The sequence below is a fragment of the Chanodichthys erythropterus genome, chromosome 9 (genome assembly GCF_024489055.1).
Source record: "Chanodichthys erythropterus isolate Z2021 chromosome 9, ASM2448905v1, whole genome shotgun sequence".
Classification (NCBI taxonomy): Eukaryota; Metazoa; Chordata; class Actinopteri; order Cypriniformes; family Xenocyprididae; genus Chanodichthys; species Chanodichthys erythropterus.
Window position 1 is genome coordinate 7,473,023 of NC_090229.1, and position 21,912 is coordinate 7,494,934.

Sequence of the window (21,912 nt, forward strand, 5' to 3'; positions counted from 1 at the left end):
AAGCGTCAATGCTGCTGTTTATCATTGTTTTTATCATGTGCAATAATTTAAAGGCGAATATTATTGAACGACTAAATTTAATTCGGTCAGGATCGACTTCCTACGATGCTTGTGTCAGCACATGCGCAGTAGATCACCGAAAGTATCGCTGATCGGAGAGAGAACGAGGCGCAGATGAACGGCTCGATCGACTGCGTGAGACGCGATGAGGTAAGAATGTCAAAATGCTGCAAGCAATCGATCCCATGTTTGCCTTTATGCATGGCAAAAACGCGTGTTTATAAAACGCAGATAACGTCATAATTTATAGACATCGCTCTAGTAAATAAATCGAAAGATCAGCGTGGTTCCGTGCAGGAGAGCGCGTTCGGAAAGTCGTTTTCGAGGCTGCATCGCTGAAAGCAATGGGGAGTGTGGAAGGGGAGGGTCAACAGTGAAGGGGGGGCTGCTTGAGCTCGTTCAGCACAGCGAAATGGACGTTGTAGACTCGTGAAAATAAACTTATCGTGTCTTTAAAACCTGTCACGAATAATACGGGATGTTGTCAATGAAACGCGCTCGCGAAACGCGTTATGTTTATTACTAACGTCACGTTATATCGGACGTGGTTTGATCGCGGGTCGGGACAGCATTCCTCACTCCAGCGATCTGTAATGGAGGCTGGCGAAACTCGTGTCGATTTTTTTTTTTTTTTTTTTTTTTAGCGATCTGTTTGTTGAGCTCGCCGATCATTTTTATCATGTTTTCACAAGGTTAGGAATTGCAAATTAAATAACTTTAAGTTGGTTAAGTTTATTTACGCGCTGAAAAAAGTGCATCGCGCTATACACGCGCGATTTATCGCTACTATGACCACGAGTTTAAGCACATCAACTTGCAATCATTGTCAATTATTAAAAATAAAAAATAATGTAACATAAGTCAAAGCTTCACTGAAGTCGATCTAATTATCTCACAAAATTATATAATAATACTAACTTACAGCATTGTCAATTTTAACATTTTATGCAATGCATCTAAATATTAAATTTAATGCACAATGCAATATATGTTCATGTCTTATGTGTATGAAATGTCATTGTTCAATTGGGCAAACTAAAATGCTTAACTTAAAAAATGGTTAAAAATATAAACAACCGACACAGAGAACCATATTTGTCACTGTTTTTGTAATAAAAATCTACTGCCAAAGCAACAACCCAGTAATCCAAATCTTAGTGGACGTAAACATTGTACAGATGCAAATGTAAACGTTTTTGCTTCTGTTGCATTTAATTATAAATGGTTGTTTCATGTACCTTGTTGGAAGTTGCACTTAAATATTATCAGTGTAATTAAGAGAATTTTAGATTGATTAACAAAGAAATACATTTTCTTTTCAGTTCATTATGGTTTATTCTGGTACACTGTTCTGCATTTGTATAACAGCTAATTCAAACTGTATATTTTGCAACAATATCTATAGAGAAATGTGCTGTTGCACTTAAACAGACATTAAGTTTATTTACGCGCTGAAAAAAAAGTGCATCGCGCTATTCATATAATTGTTCACGTGCGATTTATCACTACTATGGCCACGAGTTCAAGCATATCAACTTGCAATCAAAAAAAAAAAAATTACATATGCCAAGTGTAACATCAGTTAAAGCTTCACTGAAGTCGAATTATCTCACAAACTTAATACAGCATTGTCAATTTTAACATTTTATGCAATGCATCTAAATATTAAATATAATGCACAATGCAAAATATGCTCATGTCTTATGTGTATGAAATGTCATTGTTCAATTGGGCAAACTAAAATGCTTAACTTAAAAATGGTTAAAAACATAAACAACCAACACAGAGAACCATATCTGTCACTGTTTTTGTAATGAAAATCTACTGCCAAAGCAACAACCCAGAAATCCAAATCTTAATGGACGTACAGATGCAACAATAATCCCATAATCAAACGTTTTTGCTTCTGTTGCATTTAATTATAAATGGTTGTTTCATGTATCTTGTTGGAAGTTATTCTTTTTAACATTTTAGCTTGTCCTCTTAAATATTATCAGTATAACTGAGAGAATTTTATAATGATTTGGTAACACTTTACAATAAGGTTCATTAGTTAACACTAGTTAACTACATTAGTTAACATGAACTAATAATGAACTGCACTTATACAGCATTTTTTTGTTAATTTCAACATTTACTAAAACATTATTAAAATCTTGTTAACATTAGTTAATGCACTGTGAACTAACATGAACAGACAAGGAGCAACTGTATTTTCCTTAACTAACATTAACAAAGATTAGTAAATACAGTAAACCAATTATTTTAGAATGATTAACAAATAAATAAATACATTTGCTTTTCAGTTCATTATGGTTTATTCTGGTACACTGTTCTGCATTTGTATAACGGCTAATTCAAACTGTATATTTTGCAACAATATCTATAGAGAAATGTGCTGTTGCACTTAAACAGATGTTACAAATATTGCATTTTATGACTAGATTGAATGTAAACTCTACTGGTAAGCTCCAGTTTGGTCATTGCTGATAAATTGTTTGGTATAAGAATATAATGTTGTGTTTCGTTGTGTATTTGTTACTTTCTGGCTATATGAGAGATGGCTGAAAATGGCTGGCTCAGCATCTGATATTTTTAATATTACTGATTACTGAAAAGATTCAGTGAGTTTCTTGCTGACTTGCTAACCTTAACAAGACCGGTTTCAGAAAGTTTTGAACAGTCGTAATGCGCTCTTACACAAATTAAGGCCTTAAAAATGTCTTAAATCAGAGCAGAAAGTCTGAATTTCATAAAGCTGTAGCATAAAATGTTGCATGCTTTGCAAAAAATGAATATCTTCCTCAGTATTTTTGTCCTGTTTTCCAATACAAATATCTAAACATCCTTGTTACATTTACTTTAGATGCAAATATAAAATGAAGCCTTGAAAAATTGAACAAAATTGATTGTTTAAGTGCTTAAAAGAAGAACAGAAGAGCCCACTGGCAGATATTTGTTCTTGTTTTAATCATAAACTCACTTAATTTTGATCAAATTCACAAAAAAACGCAGCACAGGAAAACAAGACATATTGAGTCAGAACCATTTATTTGCAGTGTGATCATCAGAAGATGCAATAAAAGTTATGTTCATATTCAAGTGGTTGAGAGCAGATCGATTCAAGCTACTTTTAATGTACAAATGAATTAAAAAGCAATGGATATGTGTTTGAAGTTGTATTTTCAAACTCTGAAGTGTTGCTAATATGACTCATTTTCCCTTTACATTTACATTTAGAGAACATATTCACGTATTATATTCCCTATTTTCTGTACTTGGTCTTAAAAAGGTGTTGAAAACATCATAAATTTACCTTCATAAAACCTGCAGAAGCCCTGCAAGATATCAACTTGCTCAACAAGCCGTATTTTTAACTATTAACAAATCCCCCATGACCCAGATTTGAGCTGAAACCCACAGCGAGGTTTAATTTACTTCTGAGATGTTGATTACATCTGTTTTCTCACGTTTGTATTTTCCTTATTATTGTGAAAAGTGCTTATTACCTTGGTCAACCTTTCAGCAGTTATCTTAATCAGCAGTTGTTTTAAACAAATGGTCTTAATTACACATAATGAGGGTTTCAGGAAATGAAGTATTACAAATTGTAACAAATGTTGGCTGCTTGCTGCACTGTAACGTATTTCATTGCCATAGTAATTGCGCTGCATTGCAGATATCGAATGTTCTCAGCCCATTTGTATCGACCTCCCTGCCGTCGCTGCTGGGCTCGCTGCAATTCTGTCACCATGGCAACCACTCGTTTCGGCCCCGTTCTATAAATATTCTCCTTCACGCTTGTCTATCGTGTTTCTGCTAGCTCGAGTCATTTCAACAGCCCAATTTAATAGGGGGGTTTTATTTACACATCGGTTACGATGCATTGGAAAGACTTTGCTATTAGCTATTGCTGAAATATTTGAGTAAAATAGTGATTGTTATGCAGATCATGATACAAGTGCGTCAACATGTAAAAAAATCAAATTTCTCTTTGGCAATTTCTTAACTTCAGTGACGATGTTAAGCTCTATGTGTGTGTGATTTGCAATGCATAATATGTCTTTAGAAATATGTCAAGCAGCAAAAATGTTGGCATGACTGTGACATAATAATTTTATTGCATATACAGTTTGGAGTTTAATTTAGTTTTCTCCTCTAATATCGGCACTCTCTTTACAGGTGTAACATAATGATCCATAGCCAGTAAAGACATGGATGAAGCGTCGGATCTTTGACATTTCATGCAACCCAGGCTGTTCGTAACATTTTGAGATGAGATTAACCCCTCCGATTCATGGACTAAAAGTCTTTTTCCTATTTAAAAATGTGAGCCAGTGATTTAATATCCAAACTCTTCCTGGGATGACTCAAAACCATTGGTCTCACAAATCTACTAGTGAAATAAAGGCCTCGAGGCCAGAGGAAAAGATCAGATATGACGGATGAGCTGAACAGAGCATCATCTGAACCGGAGACGACGAACCCGGAAGAGACGATGCATCCGATTGAAGGAGACATTACCGCCGTTGAGGAAAATACTATGTGGGATGACATGCCTGGCAAAGTGACGGTTGAGTTGCCACCTGATTGGCTGAAGCCAATGGAAGAGGATGAAGATGATGGTGTTGATGGTCTTAGGAGCAGTGAACGCATCAACAGGAGGACCAATGATGGCGTGTATGTGCCTTTATCTTACATTTTGTTTGCATATATTGGAATATTCTATAGCTTGGGTGTAGTAAGTTGCCTGGGAATATTTTAAGTCCAAAGGTATGAGAATACATTCAAATTTAATTAAAGGATTAGTTCACTCCAGAATTAAAATTTCCTGATAATTTACTCACCCCCATGTCATCCAAGATGTTTGTCTTTCTTTCTTCAGTTAAGAAGAAATTAAGGTTTTTGAGGAAAACATTCCAGGATTTTTCTCCATATAGTGGACTTCACTGGTTGAAGGTCCAAATTGCAGCTTCAAAGGGCTCTACATGATCCCAGATGAGGAATAAGGGTCTTATCTGGAGAAACCATCGAGGTCACAAGGTCACACGTGAGTCATGATGTAGGCTGAAGTACCAAGCAAGTGTTTACAAAGTGTTTACGAATGTGCTTTTACAAAAAAAAAAAGGTAAAACAATGATGTTGAAGGAGAAAATTAGTTTTTCACCCTACCCTACCGTCCGCTTACATCACGCGTGACCTTTCCAACATGATTACATAATGCGTGGCGCATCGCAGAGCAGTGCAAGATGAGCATTTGTGGTTAAAAAGTATATAATTTTTATTTTTTTTAGAAAATGACCAATGGTTTCACTAGATAAGACCCTTATTCCTCATCTAGGACAGTGTAGAGCTCTTTGAAGCTGCACTGAAACTGCAATTTGGACCTTCAACCTGTCGGTAACTGTTAAAGTCCACTATATGGAGAAAAATCCTAGAACGTTTTCCTCAAAAACCTTAATTTCTTTTCAGTTGGAAAAAAGAAGAAAGACCTAAACATGTAGGATGAAATGGGGGTGATTAAATTATAAGGAAATTTTAATTCTGAAGTGAACTAATCTTTTAAAATGAACACAGATTTGTTCAGGTAAGATTTTCCTGCTTTCATTGAAGCTTCTCAAATCATGCTTGAGTATATTATGATCATGTTTCGGCATCAGTGCTGCTATTAATGCAAAAGGAGGAAATCTGGATACTTAATAAAATACATAAAGGTATTTACATAAATATATTTATGTATTTAAAGGGATAGTTCACCCAAAAATGAAAATTTGATGTTTATCTGCTTACCCCCAGTGCATCCAAGATGTAGGTGACTTTGTTTCTTTAGTAGAACACAAATGATGGTTTTTAACTCCAACCGTTGCCGTCTGTCAGTCAAATAATGGGAGTGAATGGGAACACAATCAATAAGAGTCAAACACTTGCAGAGACAAATCCAAATTAAACCCTGCAGCTCATGACGACACATTGATGTCCTAAGACACGAAATGATTGGTTTGTGCGAGAAACTGAACAGTATTTATGTAATTTTTACCTCTAAAACACCATGTCCAACTGCGTTCAGCATTCGCTTAATGAGGTCTGATCGCGCTCTGACAGCGGAAGTGATGTGTAGCACTCATTGAAGTATATGCGCGAGACATCACTGCCGTTGATGATTTTAAAAAAAATGATATAAGTATTGTTCGGTTTCTCGCACAAACCAATCGTTTTGTGTCTGAGGACATCAATGTGTCATCACGAGCTGCAGAGTTTAATTTGGATTTGTCTGTGCATGTTTTATTTACTCATATAAAAGAAGTTCCCATTGACCCACATTATAAGACTGACAGATGGCAACGGTTGGAGTTAAAATCCATCATTTGTGTTCTACTGAAGAAACAAAATCATCTTGGATGCGCTGAGGGGTAAGCAGATAAACATCAAATTTTCATTTTTGGGTGAATTATCCCTTTTAATATTTCAGTTCACATTTTTGCTTAAACTTTTAAGCTGATTTTTTTTTTGCAATAAAACATTTTATTGCATTAAAAAAAAGAAAAGTGTAAAGGCCCGTTCACACCAGAACGATACAACGATAACTATATTATCCACACCATTGCACAATAACATTCTGTTTATTCTAAGTGCGCAGCAGTTTTGACGCCTGTCGCTTTAAATGCTCACACTCTTTAAAGCAGGATGGATTCTGATTAGCTGTCAATGTTTTTATCATTCATCTGCTGAAAGTGATTCCAATGATATTGTTCCTCTGTTTCATTATTGTTATAGTTGTGGTGTGGATTTAAAATGATATTGTTATAGTTACTGTCCTTGGTGTGAATGGGCCTTATGGGGTTAATTCACCTAAAAATTAAAATTCTGTCATCATTTACTCACCCTCATGTTGTTCCAAACCCGTAAGACTTTCATTCTTCTTCAGAACACAAATGATGAATATATTTTAAATGAAATCAGAGAGATTTCTGTGCCTTCATTGACAGCTACGCACACTTTGACGCTTCAAAAAGATCATAAAGAGAATTGAGAAGTTTAGTCCAAATGTTCTGAAGAGACTTCAGCACTTTGTAATTTAGGCTGTTATTCACATATAAACATTCATCTACGCACACATCAGATATGCTAAACAGAAGATCATGCATAAAAATATCTTATTTGTGTTCTGAAGATGAACGAATGTCTGGTTGTGGAGCGGCATGAGGGTGAGTAATTAATGACACAATTTTCTTTTTTGGGTGAACTAACCCTTTAAGACCTTGATTTTTCTTTCACATTATCATTTAATTCATATGATAATTAATAAATGTGACATTAAATGAATGGACAAATCAGATTGAGTTCAGAATATAGAGGTATTGCAGGACATGTTCAGTCCCACCTATTGATCATATTCAGGTTATAGAACAACTTTTGTACTTCTCATATTCTCACAGTCCGAAAGTAAAACGACGCAGAGGTCGGCCTCCGATTGCCAGAAATGTTAGACAAGGACTTAATCGTTTAGATTTCAAGAAAGGATTACACATGGATCGCACTAGGAGAACTAAGGTTTGTGTAGCGTTTTCTGTTTGTCTTTTGTTTGCATTGTTAGAAAGAATATTATGTGCAGTAAGAGAAGTCATATTTATAGTGTTTTAAATATATTTTGTTTACTTATAAGATATTTAACATTTTTGAAATGTTATCGATGTATCTAAAATAAAGACGTTTTGTTAAAAGCTTTAATTAGTTGTGCTTGCTAACTAAAGCTACTAATAATCTTAAAGTGCCCCTATTATGCTATATTAAAGGTTCCTAATTTTGTTTTAAAGGTCTCCTACATTTAGGTTTACATGTGTCCAAGGTCAACAACACATTCATTTTCTCATTATATACATTGCTGCACCTCTTTTCTCAAAGTGGTCAGATGGCCCAGTCTGTTGTGATTGGTGCACTCCCCTCTTGATTGGTCAGATGGCCCAGTCTGTTGTGATTGGTGCACTCCCCTCTGATTGGTCAGATGGCCCAGTCTGTTGTGATTGGTGCACTCCCCTCTTGATTGGTCAGATGGCCCAGTCTGTTGTGATTGGTGCCCTCCCCTCTTGATTGGTCAGATGCCCAGTCTGTTGTGATTGGTGCACTCCCCTCTTGATTGGTCAGATGGCCCAGTCTGTTGTGATTGGTGCACTCCCTTCTGTTTGGTCAGATGGCCCAGTCTGTTGTGATTGGTGCACTCCCCTCTTGATTGGTCAGATGGCCCAGTCTGTTGTGATTGGTGCACTCCCCTCTGATTGGTCAGATGGCCCAGTCTGTTGTGATTGGTGCACTCCCCTCTGATTGGTCAGATGGCCCAGTCTGTTGTGATTGGTGCACTCCCCTCTGATTGGTCAGATGGCTCAGTCTGTTGTGATTGGTGCACTCCCCTCTGATTGGTCAGATGGCCCAGTCTGTTGTGATTGGTGCACTCCCCTCTGATTGGTCAGATGGCTCAGTCTGTTGTGATTTGGTGCACTCCCCTCTGATTGGTATACTCCCCTATTGTGATTGATCTGGGGCACAGTTAAGCTCAAACCGGTGCGCAACGTTTTGCTACAGTTTCCGGGTTTCCTGGAAACAGTGTGCAACGGGGTTTGAGATACGTTTTCTCTTGTTTGGTGGGTGTGTCAGAAATGTCAGCCCAATCAGCAGCAACATGTATATAAACCACCTGGTATTACAGAGACCGCTCGCACAATGGGTCCGCTGCAGCTCAGCATACGCAACAATCGATGATATTAGAAGACATGTTTGTCGTAAGAGTTTTTTTATAGTAAAAATATAGCATCATGATGATGAATGCAGCCCTGTTGTGATTGGTCTACTCTGCTCTAATTGGTCAGATGGCCCAGTCTGTTGTTAGTCTACAGCTTACAGCACAAAATTCTCATTACCATACCTACATTTAGCCCCAGAGGTTTCCTCCACACTACAAACAGAAGTGATGCCGCCCATTTTACAGTATCAATTAGAGCCCATGTCCTCATCCTTTGGAAGTGCATGCAAAGTGAATTCCAGGCTTCAGTTATAACAACAGAGTTTGAGGGTCAAAGTAGACGTTCTTGGGCAGCCAGTGAAAACAATAGGCTGGTATTATGTTTGTGCAGGAAGTAAGACTGGAATTACTGACGACTCGTTTCAGACAGTTCAGAATCAGTTCTTTCGTTTGGGAGACAATAGCTTTATTTGTTGTGCACTTTGCAGTTTAAAACTTTCCAGACCATTTACATTCACAAACAGCTATATTACACACTACATGAAGGGTAATGACTGAAAAAGCATAGTAGGGACACTTTAATGATCAATTTTCAGAATTTTGAATTAATTTTAGGTAAATAACATACAATCTGCTTTTAATTTAATCATTTATTATTATTATTGTCATTATTATTATTATCATAACATTTTAATACACTTTCTTCTCTGTGGTTACTTGGCATATATAGAATGCTCGTTCCCTGCTGGACAGCAGACGTTCAGGTCTCTCATCGGGAAATGCCACTCCAGTCCCAGATCCAAGACTGATCCCAGATCCACCTGAAGTTTTACCCAGAACACCCCAGAGCATCATTTACAGCTCGACATCCACACCCCAGAGACCCCGACTCACCCCCAGCAGCATCTCCAACACACCCAACACTGAATTTAACAGCCCTCCTCGCCTCACGAGAATCTCGCCGCTTAATATCGACACATCCGGAACACGGAATTTTATTCACACTCCTTCAGTAAAACTGGGTAATGTTTCCCAACAGATAATCAGTTCCTCTAGTGAACCTGGTAAAGCTGGCACTGAGCTGCCCCTTCGACTCTGGCTTTATCCATCTATGGAGCCAATTAGCCCTACAAAAACTCAGGATACACTGATCTCAGATCTGCCTGTAAGTTCGCCAGATTTCCCAGAGATTACGCTCAAGGGAACAATGTCGCTGAAGGAAAGTCATCCTATGCTCAGGTGAATAAAATCGGACTCATTTTATACTGCCCAGAAATTCCATTTGGCATATTTGCTGTAGTTTCAACTAGGGCCTTTATGAATAACAAATCTAGTTGTTTCTCTTTCTCCAGTAAATGTGAAAACTGTGGCTCTCCATTTTCTGCTCAGAAGGCTGGAGACACGTTGTGCTACACATGTAGGCCTAAACGTATGGGAATTTATAATTACACCTTTCATTTCAGCAAGCATGATATTCTGTAATATTTCTAAGGTGTATTATTGCCTTTTTTGTAGTCTAATCTAATTTCTTAATTTTGTCATGTGCAGCAGAGAAGAAGCACTCTCCTCCAAACATTGTGTTTAGGAAGGTATGTATCTCTGACTGTCATCGCAAGAGCTCAGTCCTGCTTTTCCTTGTTTTCTGTCACTGATTCTTGAGACCTGGGATAAAACAGAAAGTTTGTGACAAAAATGATTATTGAATCAAAGTCACCATGAAATCAAAATGTATGAATTTTGCAGTATTTGTTATAAAATATTTATCTGTGCACATCATTTAAAAAAAAAAATCATAATATTTTATCAAAGTAATTCCCTTCCCTCTTGTACATCTTATCTCTGATGACGTGTTTACTGACACAAGGGCGAGACAACCTGTCACTCACATGAGATTCACCAATTAAGGGCAGAACACACCAAGCCGACGCCGACGAACTAGTGGCGATGAAAGCAGACTGTGGAGTTGGCTCATGTCGGCAGCGTCTGTGTCCAAAGTTGCCCTGACACACCAAACCAATGTTAAACAGCTGACGGCCAAGTAGCACGTCAGTTCTGCGCCTCCGTGAGATGAAATGCCTTACCAGCAGGTGGCAGTATCTGAACAGCCAATCAGAATGATCAGATGGCCCGACGAAGCAACGAGCTCCAACGGCGATTCAACATTTCGAATCAGCCGAAAAAAAACCGATGAGGACCAACTTCAGCCGACGGTGCGGAACACACTGAGAAAACGTAGTCGGCCGACAAAGAAAAACTGCCCGACAGCCGACCGTCGGCTTGGTGTGTTCCTGCCTTTACGGTTTTGACATCGTGATCCAACCCGCAAAAAAACATCTTAGTTAATCACACTATATTGCCCAGTGCAATGCATGCTTTCAATTTCCGCAACGTTACTTAAAATAATTTAAAAAAAATCGTAATTAGGTAAGAATATCATAATGAAGTTGTTCCTGATCACAATACAAATTACATCCAAAACCGTCCAATGAACACAATTTAAACAGTAAAGATTTTATTGTGCAAAAAATGGCAAACGAATGATAGGCTACTACATGTTTTACACAAACTAAACTACTGATATTCAAATGGCGGTCCGCATCCGGACCCCGGCAAGCTCCGTGCTCTCTTTCTCCAGATGGGCGCCACATTAATGGTGCGTTTTCAGTGGCTAGGAGCAGAGCGAGCATTTTTAACTCATTCCAATGGAAGTTGAGCTTGACGCTCAAATGCGACCCCCACCCCGATGTCATCATCCATTGCGATGTTTCACTGCAGACATCGTCTGATGCCAATTTGGTAGACATCATCGCCCAAACCTACCATCAATAGCAAACCATTCAAGTCCTGCCCTACATTTTTTTCTTATTTGAGAAGCCTTTTGACCTGGATATACATCACGATCAGGAAGAAAAGACTATCGCAACTTGTGTTTCAGTCCGACTTAAATACTTAAACTTGTTGACAGATTAATCTACCTTGTGGACCTGCTTCCTCTATTTTCAATGCTATTATCGAATCTCACAGGCAGATAAAAATGTGTTCTGTCATTCATCATATATATTGACACTTGACTGTTTAAAACTAGGGCTGTCAAAATAACTCGTTATTTTTTCTCAGATTAATTAATCGAAATGAACGTGTTAAAAAAATAACGCAGATTAATCCATTCCGTATTGACCTTTGAACCTGGAGCCGTTCTAGCCACCATTCGACTGTAAAATGAAGGAGGGAGATGACTGCTGCGCTGACGGACAGAACGAGCAGAGCTCCTCCCTCGTGCGTGCGAGAAAGTAAGCACCGTCTTTGCACTCTCTCTACCTCACACATAATAATCTAAATCAACTAACACAATGCTAAAAGTTCGTAAGACCGAATCCATGTTTCACGAGGTGCATTCGGAGAATGACAGGCACACTGCACGTGCAGCTGACATGAACCACATTTTCAATAAACAAAAACAAAATCCTTTCCAGTGGTGAAGTGTTTTCTGTGTTGACAAATCTTTTGCGATGTCCTAATAACAGTCCCAATTCGCACGCAACGCGTCAACGTCCGCTAATGTCCAATTCACGACCTAATGACTCATTTGAACAGATTCATTTTAATGAATCATGACAACAACTGATCTGTCCACACGGTCTATAATGAATCATTTACTTGAACAACTCTGAAATGAGAACATAAGTGTGCTTACCCCATTTAGCAAGAGTGGTTAGTAAAATTAGCCTTAATAATCCACAGTATTTTCAGGTTATTTAAATGACAATGTGTAGTAAATTAGGCCTACCTATAAAATCAGTTAGTTTAGACTGGAGTGAGGTGAAACCAGAGCAAAGCAAGTTGTTGTTAGCTAGGTGCATTCAATTGTATATGGTAGAAAATTATATTATTAGTTAATATAACTTCTAAATTCTACTTTTTAATACTTTTCAGGTTTAGCAAAAAAAGCATTTTCTCTTACAAAGCTATAAAATCACTTTTTTTTTTCTTTTTTTTTTTTTTTCAAAGAGGGCAAGAAAGAATTACAGTGAGAGTGACGGGTACTTTGTTGTCAGTATCGGGCTCGCAGATCACGTGGGTAGGGCACTTTTTACTGTTTGTGTGGATGACCATGTCTGTCACCACCGAAGACCATTTTTGACCCAGGAAAAACCCTGCATTGATTCATTTGAATTGAAATATTTAATACTTTCACAGCAAAAATTATGTATGCGATTAATTTAGATTAATTAATCACAGAGTATGTAATTAATTAAAACGTTTAATCGATTGACAGCCCTATTTAAAACAGATTTTTAGGTTAATCAGTTGGAGAAATGCAACATCTGATAGTTGATCTGAAAAATTCTAGTCATCCTATGTCTCATTGCTGTATTTTTTTATTAGATTGAAAAAGCTCTTTTTAAAAATTGTGCTTGGGGAATCATTCATCTGTGCTGTTGTTGATGTGAAATGGAAGTGAATCACTGCAGTGTTGCTGTGTCTGTGTTCATGTTCGTTGTACGAGAGGTACAGAGCTTTGGCGATACTTTTGGGTCTTAATATCTGAACTAACACAAGCTAGTTTTCCCTTTGTTGTGTTCTCAATCTACAAGCCAAAACGGTTGTTTGCTCACCTTAAGTAGCTTAACAAAATTCAGATTATCCTTCATTTCTTCTCTTATTTTTTTATTTTATTTTTTTGGATATTCTTTTTCGCTTTATTTCTGATTCTGTTGAATGTAACACCTTTGCTTGTCATATTTCTTTTGCTTCATTTTTATTATTCTTTTGTATGTGTTTTTTTTCTTTTTCTTTTTTTTTTCAAGGTGGGGCAGGATCAGTGGGAGGTTGGGAAAAAAAAACACCCAAGAAAACAAATACTGGTAATAATAAACATATAATATCATATAGACACATTCATGACATTTATGGGCTGCAGCATACACAAAAGCATTGCCAAAGATCATCAAATAATCTGTCAGTAGCTGAACTACTTACACACCAAAACATAATGTCACAATCTCCTGCAGAAACCTCGTCCCGGATACAAGAGAATTTCAAAAAAGGTCAGTGTTCATTTTTTATCAAGTTATTTATTCAATGTTAAAATACTTCCTCATGTCCTACTTTAAATTTTAGCATCAACAAGAAGCAAAACTTTCATTGGATAACTCGAGAGAAGCGCATAAGCATTTATCCTGTGGTTCTTTCTAAACTTTGTGCAATTTGAGCAGTTTGACATGTCTATCTGGTCTGTATAATTTAAAAAGAGTGTAACTGCAAGCATCATTGAAACTTTGACTAAAGTGTTGACTAAAGGTTTTGGATACCTGTTAGGAAATAACTATAGTTTCATTTTGTGCTGTTCACAGTAAAAAAAGTTATTACACACTTAACCACTGTTGCAGTTTATTCAGGTTGGAGTACTGTGCTTAAAATACTGATCCAGGTTTCTATTGTATGTGCTGTTTAGGATTTTGTCCCTGATGGTGGTGATGATGATGATTGGGTGAGTGAGTGCATCATCACATTCTCATCACTTAGTCTTTTGTAGTTTTGTTTGACCCTTTTTTATCTTATTTGACATGCAAAATGGTGTTGTCAAAAGTACCGACTTCGGTACCAAGTCGGTACTGATATTTTAAAAATGTGACTCTGAGCACTGTTAAGCGGATTCGTAAACACCCCTGATTGGTCATTGTGTTCCCGTGCTCATCAGAAATGTTTGTGATTGGCTACAATGATCAACGCTTCAAAAACATGTTGTAAATAGTCATCTTTCTCCCCTGATAGACACTGCCTTTCAAGTGCTCCCGCTTTCAAAATGCTTTCAAACGCTCCTGTGCTTTGATCACATTAGCCAGTCACAATCATATATGTTGAACGCATGAACATAATGGCCAATCAGAGGTGTTTATGAATCCACTCAGCAGCTCTCCAAGCATCACATTTTTAAAATTTCCATACTGACTTGATACCGAAGTCAGTACTTTTGACAACACTAAAAGTCCTCTCAATTAACAACATGACTAAAACTTGCTGAAAAACCTGTTGTACGCAATCCTCTACATTCCTTCTGTTGTCTGATTGATAGTTTATACTTTTTTAGCAAGTAAAAGGCCTTTTAGTATAATTGTTAAAACATCCCTATGCAGGTCGTGGTACATGTGTCTTTTTGCTGTGAAATATTTAATGGTTTTTATAAAATATATGTAAGAATAACTTTTATAATCCTTAGTAATATTTCAAGATGAACACTTACTGGACTGAAGCGACTTAGGAATACTTGATTATCCAGACATCATTTTGTAGAAAAATCATGTTAAAATGTGAGTATCAAATATGATCATCAGGCTTTTGAGGAACGTTTATCTGTTCATCTGTCAATCATCATTGTATTGCATTATGTTCTAAATTTGTTTATAAAACTAATCATGTAAATATCATCTTACTATGACATATTATTGGCAGACAGAGAGTGTTAACTTATATTTATGCATTTTACGTAAGTTGTCTACTGATATAAAGATCTCGTTGATTTTACATTAAACGCTATTAGAATTTAGGCCATAAAAATATCAGCAACTGCAATAAATTGCATATTTTTGCTCAGTTGGGGCAAAAGGCTCAATATACTTTTCCATTTAATTTTTTTACTCGACTTTACTCGTTTAAAACATGTATTGAACATGGAATATTCTTTTTCCGATTATATCTGAACTCATAAAAACTCTTAAAAAGCTTTAGTTATGTCTTTATTGCATGTCAAAAAATCTACTCGAATCTGACATCTTTTATTAATGAAAAAATCTGTCTACTCTTGGTTTTAGGCACAAAAGAAACGGAATCGCAGAATGTGCCGGCAGTGTGACGCGTGTCTTCGTGAAGAAGACTGTGGTAAATGTGACTTCTGCATGGACAAGCCAAAGTACGGTGGCAGTAACAAGAAAAGGCAGAAATGTCGCTTACGTCAATGCAAGTTTCAGTCAAAGCTTCATTCTCAAACTGCAAAAGTACGTATTTGATTAACGTGTAATGGCATCACTCAAGAGTAAGGCTATCACCAGTGTTGGGGGTAACGCATTACAAGTAACGCGAGTTATGTAATCGGATTACTTTTTTCAAGTAACTAGTACTTTTAAATTTACAAATAATTAAGCAGCCTTTACATTTGCCAAAAACAAGCAAACCCAGCCCAGGTGAGAAAAAGTACATAATACATCACTTTCCATGAAAAGTAACTAAGTAACTCAATTAGTTACTTTTTTAGGGAGTAACGCAATATTGTAATGCTTGACTTTAGTATCTTTCCCCAACACTGGTTATCACCTGACTACGTGGCAACTAACACAAAGTTTGGAGGTGCATTTTGCAAAATCTTTCTTGTTTTATCTTATCATCCAGAGAAACCTGAATCCGTCCCTTCCACGAAGAAGAACAAACATGAAATCCAAGATCAAGAGGCGTGGGAGACCAGCAAAAAAACGGAGATTCAGAAGCAAACCCTGGGAGGAGGAGGATGATGATGATGATGACGACGAAGAAATGTCCGATAAGGATGATGACGAAGAAGAAGTGAAACATTATAAGATGAATGGCTCCAAGGCCAGAGGAAGGAGGAAATGGAATTACAGCTTTAAGGAAGAGGACGACGACATGTTCATTGAGGCCGTGCTTGAGGATGACGAACCGTCCAACATTGAGGAGGTTTCTGATTTCTAAATGTTGCAGTCTGAGAATTAAATGTTGCATAAACAAAACACAAAACTAGGTCTAAGTCTAGTCTGCCATCACGTCATGACAACTCTTGAGCCGTTTACGTTTTTGGACTGCTTCATAAGTACATTCTTTCACAACTCAATGCTTGTGTAAGATACTAAAGACCACAGTACAGTGGTTATATTAAAATGCCATAACAAATAATAAAATGTTCATGTTACATGGCATCACAGCGGTCAAGTTAGAGACGTCAGAACTGTCATGAATTTCAAACCATGTTTTCAACTTGTGTTTATGGGATGACGTTAATGGTTTTTATGAGTCAGAAACTTGTCAGTAACTATGATAATTTCGATATGACTTGATTGCAGCATTAGACCAAACGTTTCAGCCATCAAAAATGTAATTTTAATCCAGAAATGAATTATTTTAATTATTTGACATATTAATTATAATGTTTATTAGGTTGTTAAATGTTTTCATCATTGTATTTAATGTTAGATTATCTTGTTACCTGTTTTCATAGGATCCTGTTGTTTTGGGCAGTGAAGGGTCAGTGATGGCGTCTAATGAGATGTACTCAAACACCTCTGGACTCGGTGCTCATCAGGTAAGAGCTTCTACATCGTTCTCATTTATTTGTTTTCTCCAGCTTTGGAATTAGTTTCTTTATTCATAAGCCAATTTGGCCAAAATTTTTTGATTTATATATCAATATGGATACACAATTTTGACCAATTAAACATGATTCCAGCCAATCAGCAGAGATCCAATTATAGATGTTTGCAAATGTTGATGGCCATTGAAAGCTGATGTTTGTTTTGATGTCTGCATGTTTCACAGGGATTATACTACAACATGCCGGGCATGCCGGTGCCGTCTCATATGCTTGGATCAGGACCTCTGTGTAACAACAGCCCGGTGCCGCTGGGTGAGGTCATCGGTCCTTTGCCAATGGGGGATGATGTGACTCAGAATGGTTTTCTTCAGATTGAGATGGTGAGAGTGGGGTCACCACCGTCACATTTCACAGAAGAGTCAGTATCAGAACCTCAACAGGAGCCCACGCCGGTGGTGAGTGTCACTGGACCTCTGTCTTCACTACTACTGAATACACTAGCAATATTGTTAAGTATTATTACAATGTAAAACATTACATTAATTTGATCAAAAATAGCGTAAAATGGTAATATTGTTAAGTATTATTACAATGTAAAATAACTGTTTTCTATTTGAATATATATTTTCAAATGTTATTTATTCCTTTGATCAAAGCTGAATTTTCTGCATCATTACTCCAGACTCTGTGTCACATGAGTCTTCAGAAATCATTCTAATATGCTGATTTGCGGCTCAAGAAACATTTCTTCTTATCAAATGTAAAAAACAATTGTGCTTCATATTTTTTTAGGAAATCGTGATTCTGTGAATTTTTTGATTGTTTGTTGAATAGTTATCTATTACGGAAGAGGATTAGGGCCAAGCAATAATAAAAAAATAAAACCATCTCGAGATTAAAGTTGTTAAATTTCGAGAAAAAAGTCGTTAAATTACGAGAACAAATTTGTTAAATTACGAATTTGTTCTCATAATTTAACGACTTTTTTCTCGTAATTTAATGACTTTATTCTCATAACTTAATTAGTTAAATTTCGAGAAAAATGTCGAGAATAAACTCGTTTTTTCTCAATTTAACTGTTTTTTTTTTTATTATTGCTTGGCCCTAATCCTCTTCCAAAATTTATGAATGTCTCTTACTTCTTGCTGAATACAATTATATAAAATTTTAAATAATGAAATAAAAAATAAAACAATTATTAAAATTATTATTTTTAAAAATGAAAACATCCCAACCTTTGAACAGTAGTGTCACACTCACTCACTCATCTATCTATCTATCTATCTATCTATCTATCTATCTATCTATCTATCTATCTATCTATCTATCTATCTATCTATCTATCTATCTATCTATCTATCTATCTATCTATCTATCTATCTATCTATCTATCTATCTATCTATCTATCTATCTATCTATCTATCTATCTATCTAATCTATCTATCTCTAATATATATATATATATATATATATATATATATATATATATATATATATATATATATATAATTTTTTAAGTTCTGGAAAACCCTTGAAAATGGCCATATTTTTGAAAATGTGCTTAAGTGCTTGAATTATTGAAAGACAATATATATGAAATTAGTGTTTAATTTTTTTCGAAAATTATATAATATAAATATTATCCTTGTATTGTAATCATTAAGTAGTAATTGCTGTAAGTTGTAATTGCTGCCCTAACGTGTTTGTTGTGTTTGCTTAACTGAATACATGACGTTAACCAACCACATAACATGTATTATATTATAACTGAGTATCACTGCCATACGGACATTATTTTGACACACAATCTATGGCTGATAACAAAGTACTTCCTAATTGTAACACTGAAACGAGCATTTTCTGTAAAGCTTCTTTGAAAGAATGTGTATTGTGAAAAGCGCTATACAAATAAACTAAGCTATGTGTAGAATTCAGAAACCCTTGTTATTAGCGACACCGGTGGCTGTTAAGTGAACTGCAGACTCCTTTTATTGCTTGTTAACTTATTAACCCCCTTTCTATGCATAATGCTTTTTCAGCATTATGCTGAAGATTGTATAAGCATTCATTTCAAGTGTCATAGAATGTACCTGGAAATGTCACATCCATTAGATTTTTCCAGGCAAAAACATCCCGAGCCCTTCTTATAAAAGTGCATGAAACTTTCAGCGCAGTCAGAGATTTCCACAGCTACCAACCATGTCAATGTCACCTCTGCTTTTGTAGATCACTCAGATCTTCAGTCTGGCGGGAGCAGAGAGCGACTGCGACCGAGACCAAGGCCTCATGGAGCTGTTCACTTCCCTAGGCCAGACTGTGCTGCCCCCTCACTGGGTGTGCGTCATGGCCAAAGGCCCCGTCCTCCAGCTCCTGCAGTGCTCCAAGCTCTCCACCATGGCCGACACGATCGTCCAGATCGAGAAGGGCTTCTTCTTCCAGGTCAGCGTTCAGAACCAGCCCCTCCTGCTCATGCACGGCGTCTACTCGCGCCACCCCACCTGCCTTGAGACGGTCGATGATGTGGTGTCGCTCCTGCTTGACTTGGAAGGCCTGGGCGTGTGTCAGGGCTACCAGAGCCTCGACATTGGCTCGCCCTGGGAGCCCAGAATGTGCGTTCGAGCGGCTCTGTGCGATTTGCTCATTTCCAAGGATGAGGAACATTGTGTGAAATGCACGCAGCCTGTGGAGGGGTGATATATCTTCTGCGAAAATTTACTGTAGTTTTCGAACAATCGCAATTTGTTCGGAAAAATCTTCCACCAGTTTTTAAGCTTATAGTGCAGTCAGAGCTGTTTCCAACTTATGGAGCCCCTCACATGACATGCGGACAAATATATACAGCTATGGAAAAAATTAAGAGACCACTTAACATTGATTTCTGAACTTGGAGTGGTCTCTTAATTTTTTCCATAGCTGTATATATATATATATATATATATATATATATATATATATATATATCTATCTATCATGGCCACAAATTAAGAATTAATTTCCTCGTTTTAGATAAATCGTGACTATGAATTAAGAATTCGTTCACTTAGATAAATTGTGAGTATGAATTAAGAATTAATTCCCACGATTTAGTAAATTGTAGCCATGTTGAACTAATTCATTCCCTCGTTTTGATTTAACTAAAACAAGGGAACGAATGATTACAACGTGGCCATGATTTAGTAAATTAGGGAACGAATTATACCTTGTGCACAATTTACTTAAAACGAGGGAAGGGGTTAGTAAAATGTGCTGACGTATTAGTAAGTCATGGGGAAAATATTGTTAATTCGTGGCCACCTTATACTTTTTCCATCATGTCATGTGTGGGGCTCCGTTCCAACCTCACGATGAATTGACATCCAAACTGGTGCTTCTTTTTTGTTTCATTTTCAGAAATGTGGAAGTTAGTGACGCGGCAAAAACAATCCATCGAAAAAAGGACTCACAAAAAACGTTGAGTTTTACCAAAACCCCTTCTTTCCGTCACTCTCCAGTTCTCATTTAAACTACCTCTCAATCATTATATGGACCAATTTCAACCTTAAACTTCCCAGGTGCCCTTTTTCAGGCTGAGTTATTGATTCAGAGCTGTTCGGTGAACATGTTTATTGTTGTACAATGAAAAGCGTGTTATAAGCTGCCTTTGTTGTGCTAAATTTGGGGTTGGATGTTCAAACTTAAACCAAAATCACTCTACCTTCAGAAGTAGTCTGCTTTTTATTGATACCTTACACTGTATTTAATTTGTACCCCAAAGCAAGCAAGCATACTATCTTTCATAATGTGTTTTGTACGTCTTTTTTCTTCCCTTATTATTTGAGCGTTTTATGCAATGGAAGATGCGCTCTGGTCTTTTTTTGTCCTGTTGTTAATCACACCTGCTTTCATGTGACTGAATTGTGTTACGCATGATAAAGTGCAACTAATGGCACGCTGCAAACTGCAGTGCATCTGTGTGCATTTCTGCTGTCGTGTGTATTATTCCCAGCCTACTGTAGAGGTCCGACCGGAGAAGGCCTGGTGAACGGCATCTTTTATTACACTGATTGGCCTTTATACAGTTTATACATATTTAAATTCTTCCTAAGAGAGTTAAATCAATGCAGATAAAATTAGACCTTCTTATTTTAGTTCAACAGTTTTTTCATTTTTCATTCCTGAGTGATTTAATTAAAATATTGGAAGCAGAATTGAAATTTGTTAACCTCTACCCCTGGAAATGTGTACAAAATGAGCTGTAAAATACGTAATTGTCGGAAATTATTTATAAATAGAGGATGTAAGCTAGAGGTGTTTCTGAGAGCATCTCTGTATTGTAAATCTTGCCCTTTTTGGTCTGTTTAAACACCATGTTCAGTTTTTGAAACACTGTAAAGTAAGATTTTTATGAAGGGTGGGTGAAAATAAAGTTTGTTTTTCTTATATACAGACAACTCTGGTCTTTTTTTTCCCATCTGAAGTGATAATCAATCATTCTTGGTCCTTGGTGTAAAGCAGTGGGTTTCAGACTGGGAACTGGTATATTTTTTAAAGTGTTAACTTGCAGTATTTCTGAAATGTATGCAATACTTTGTTTTATCAAATTTACTGAATTTGAGTGGTTGAAAATTAATTGATTATTCGGTTGACCACAATTGTAATGGTAAGACATAAAATTCAAATTTGCAAATTATATATATATAATGGGGGTTGTTTGACAATCACTGCGTCTAAAATCGAATACTTCCCTACTTTATAGTATGCAAAAAGCAGTAGGCCAACAGAGTAGTATGTGCGAATACTAATCGAAAAACAGTAGGC

At 36.7% G+C, this 21,912-nt stretch overlaps 1 protein-coding gene across 1 annotated transcript; it reads left to right on the top strand.

Moving 5' to 3' along the window:
* The first annotated feature begins 164 nt into the window (after positions 1 to 164).
* Positions 165 to 19,937, top strand: mbd1a (methyl-CpG binding domain protein 1a). The gene is made up of 14 exons (XM_067393507.1): positions 165 to 210; positions 4,243 to 4,740; positions 7,497 to 7,611; positions 9,525 to 10,033; positions 10,147 to 10,223; positions 10,343 to 10,383; positions 13,603 to 13,659; positions 13,807 to 13,842; positions 14,250 to 14,285; positions 15,607 to 15,789; positions 16,181 to 16,483; positions 17,022 to 17,105; positions 17,339 to 17,569; positions 19,342 to 19,937. Exons 2-14 carry the CDS (start codon positions 4,499 to 4,501, stop codon positions 19,807 to 19,809), a joined length of 2,382 nt encoding a protein of 793 aa, XP_067249608.1. The 5' UTR covers positions 165 to 210; positions 4,243 to 4,498; the 3' UTR covers positions 19,810 to 19,937.
* Positions 19,938 to 21,912: the final 1,975 nt, after the last annotated feature.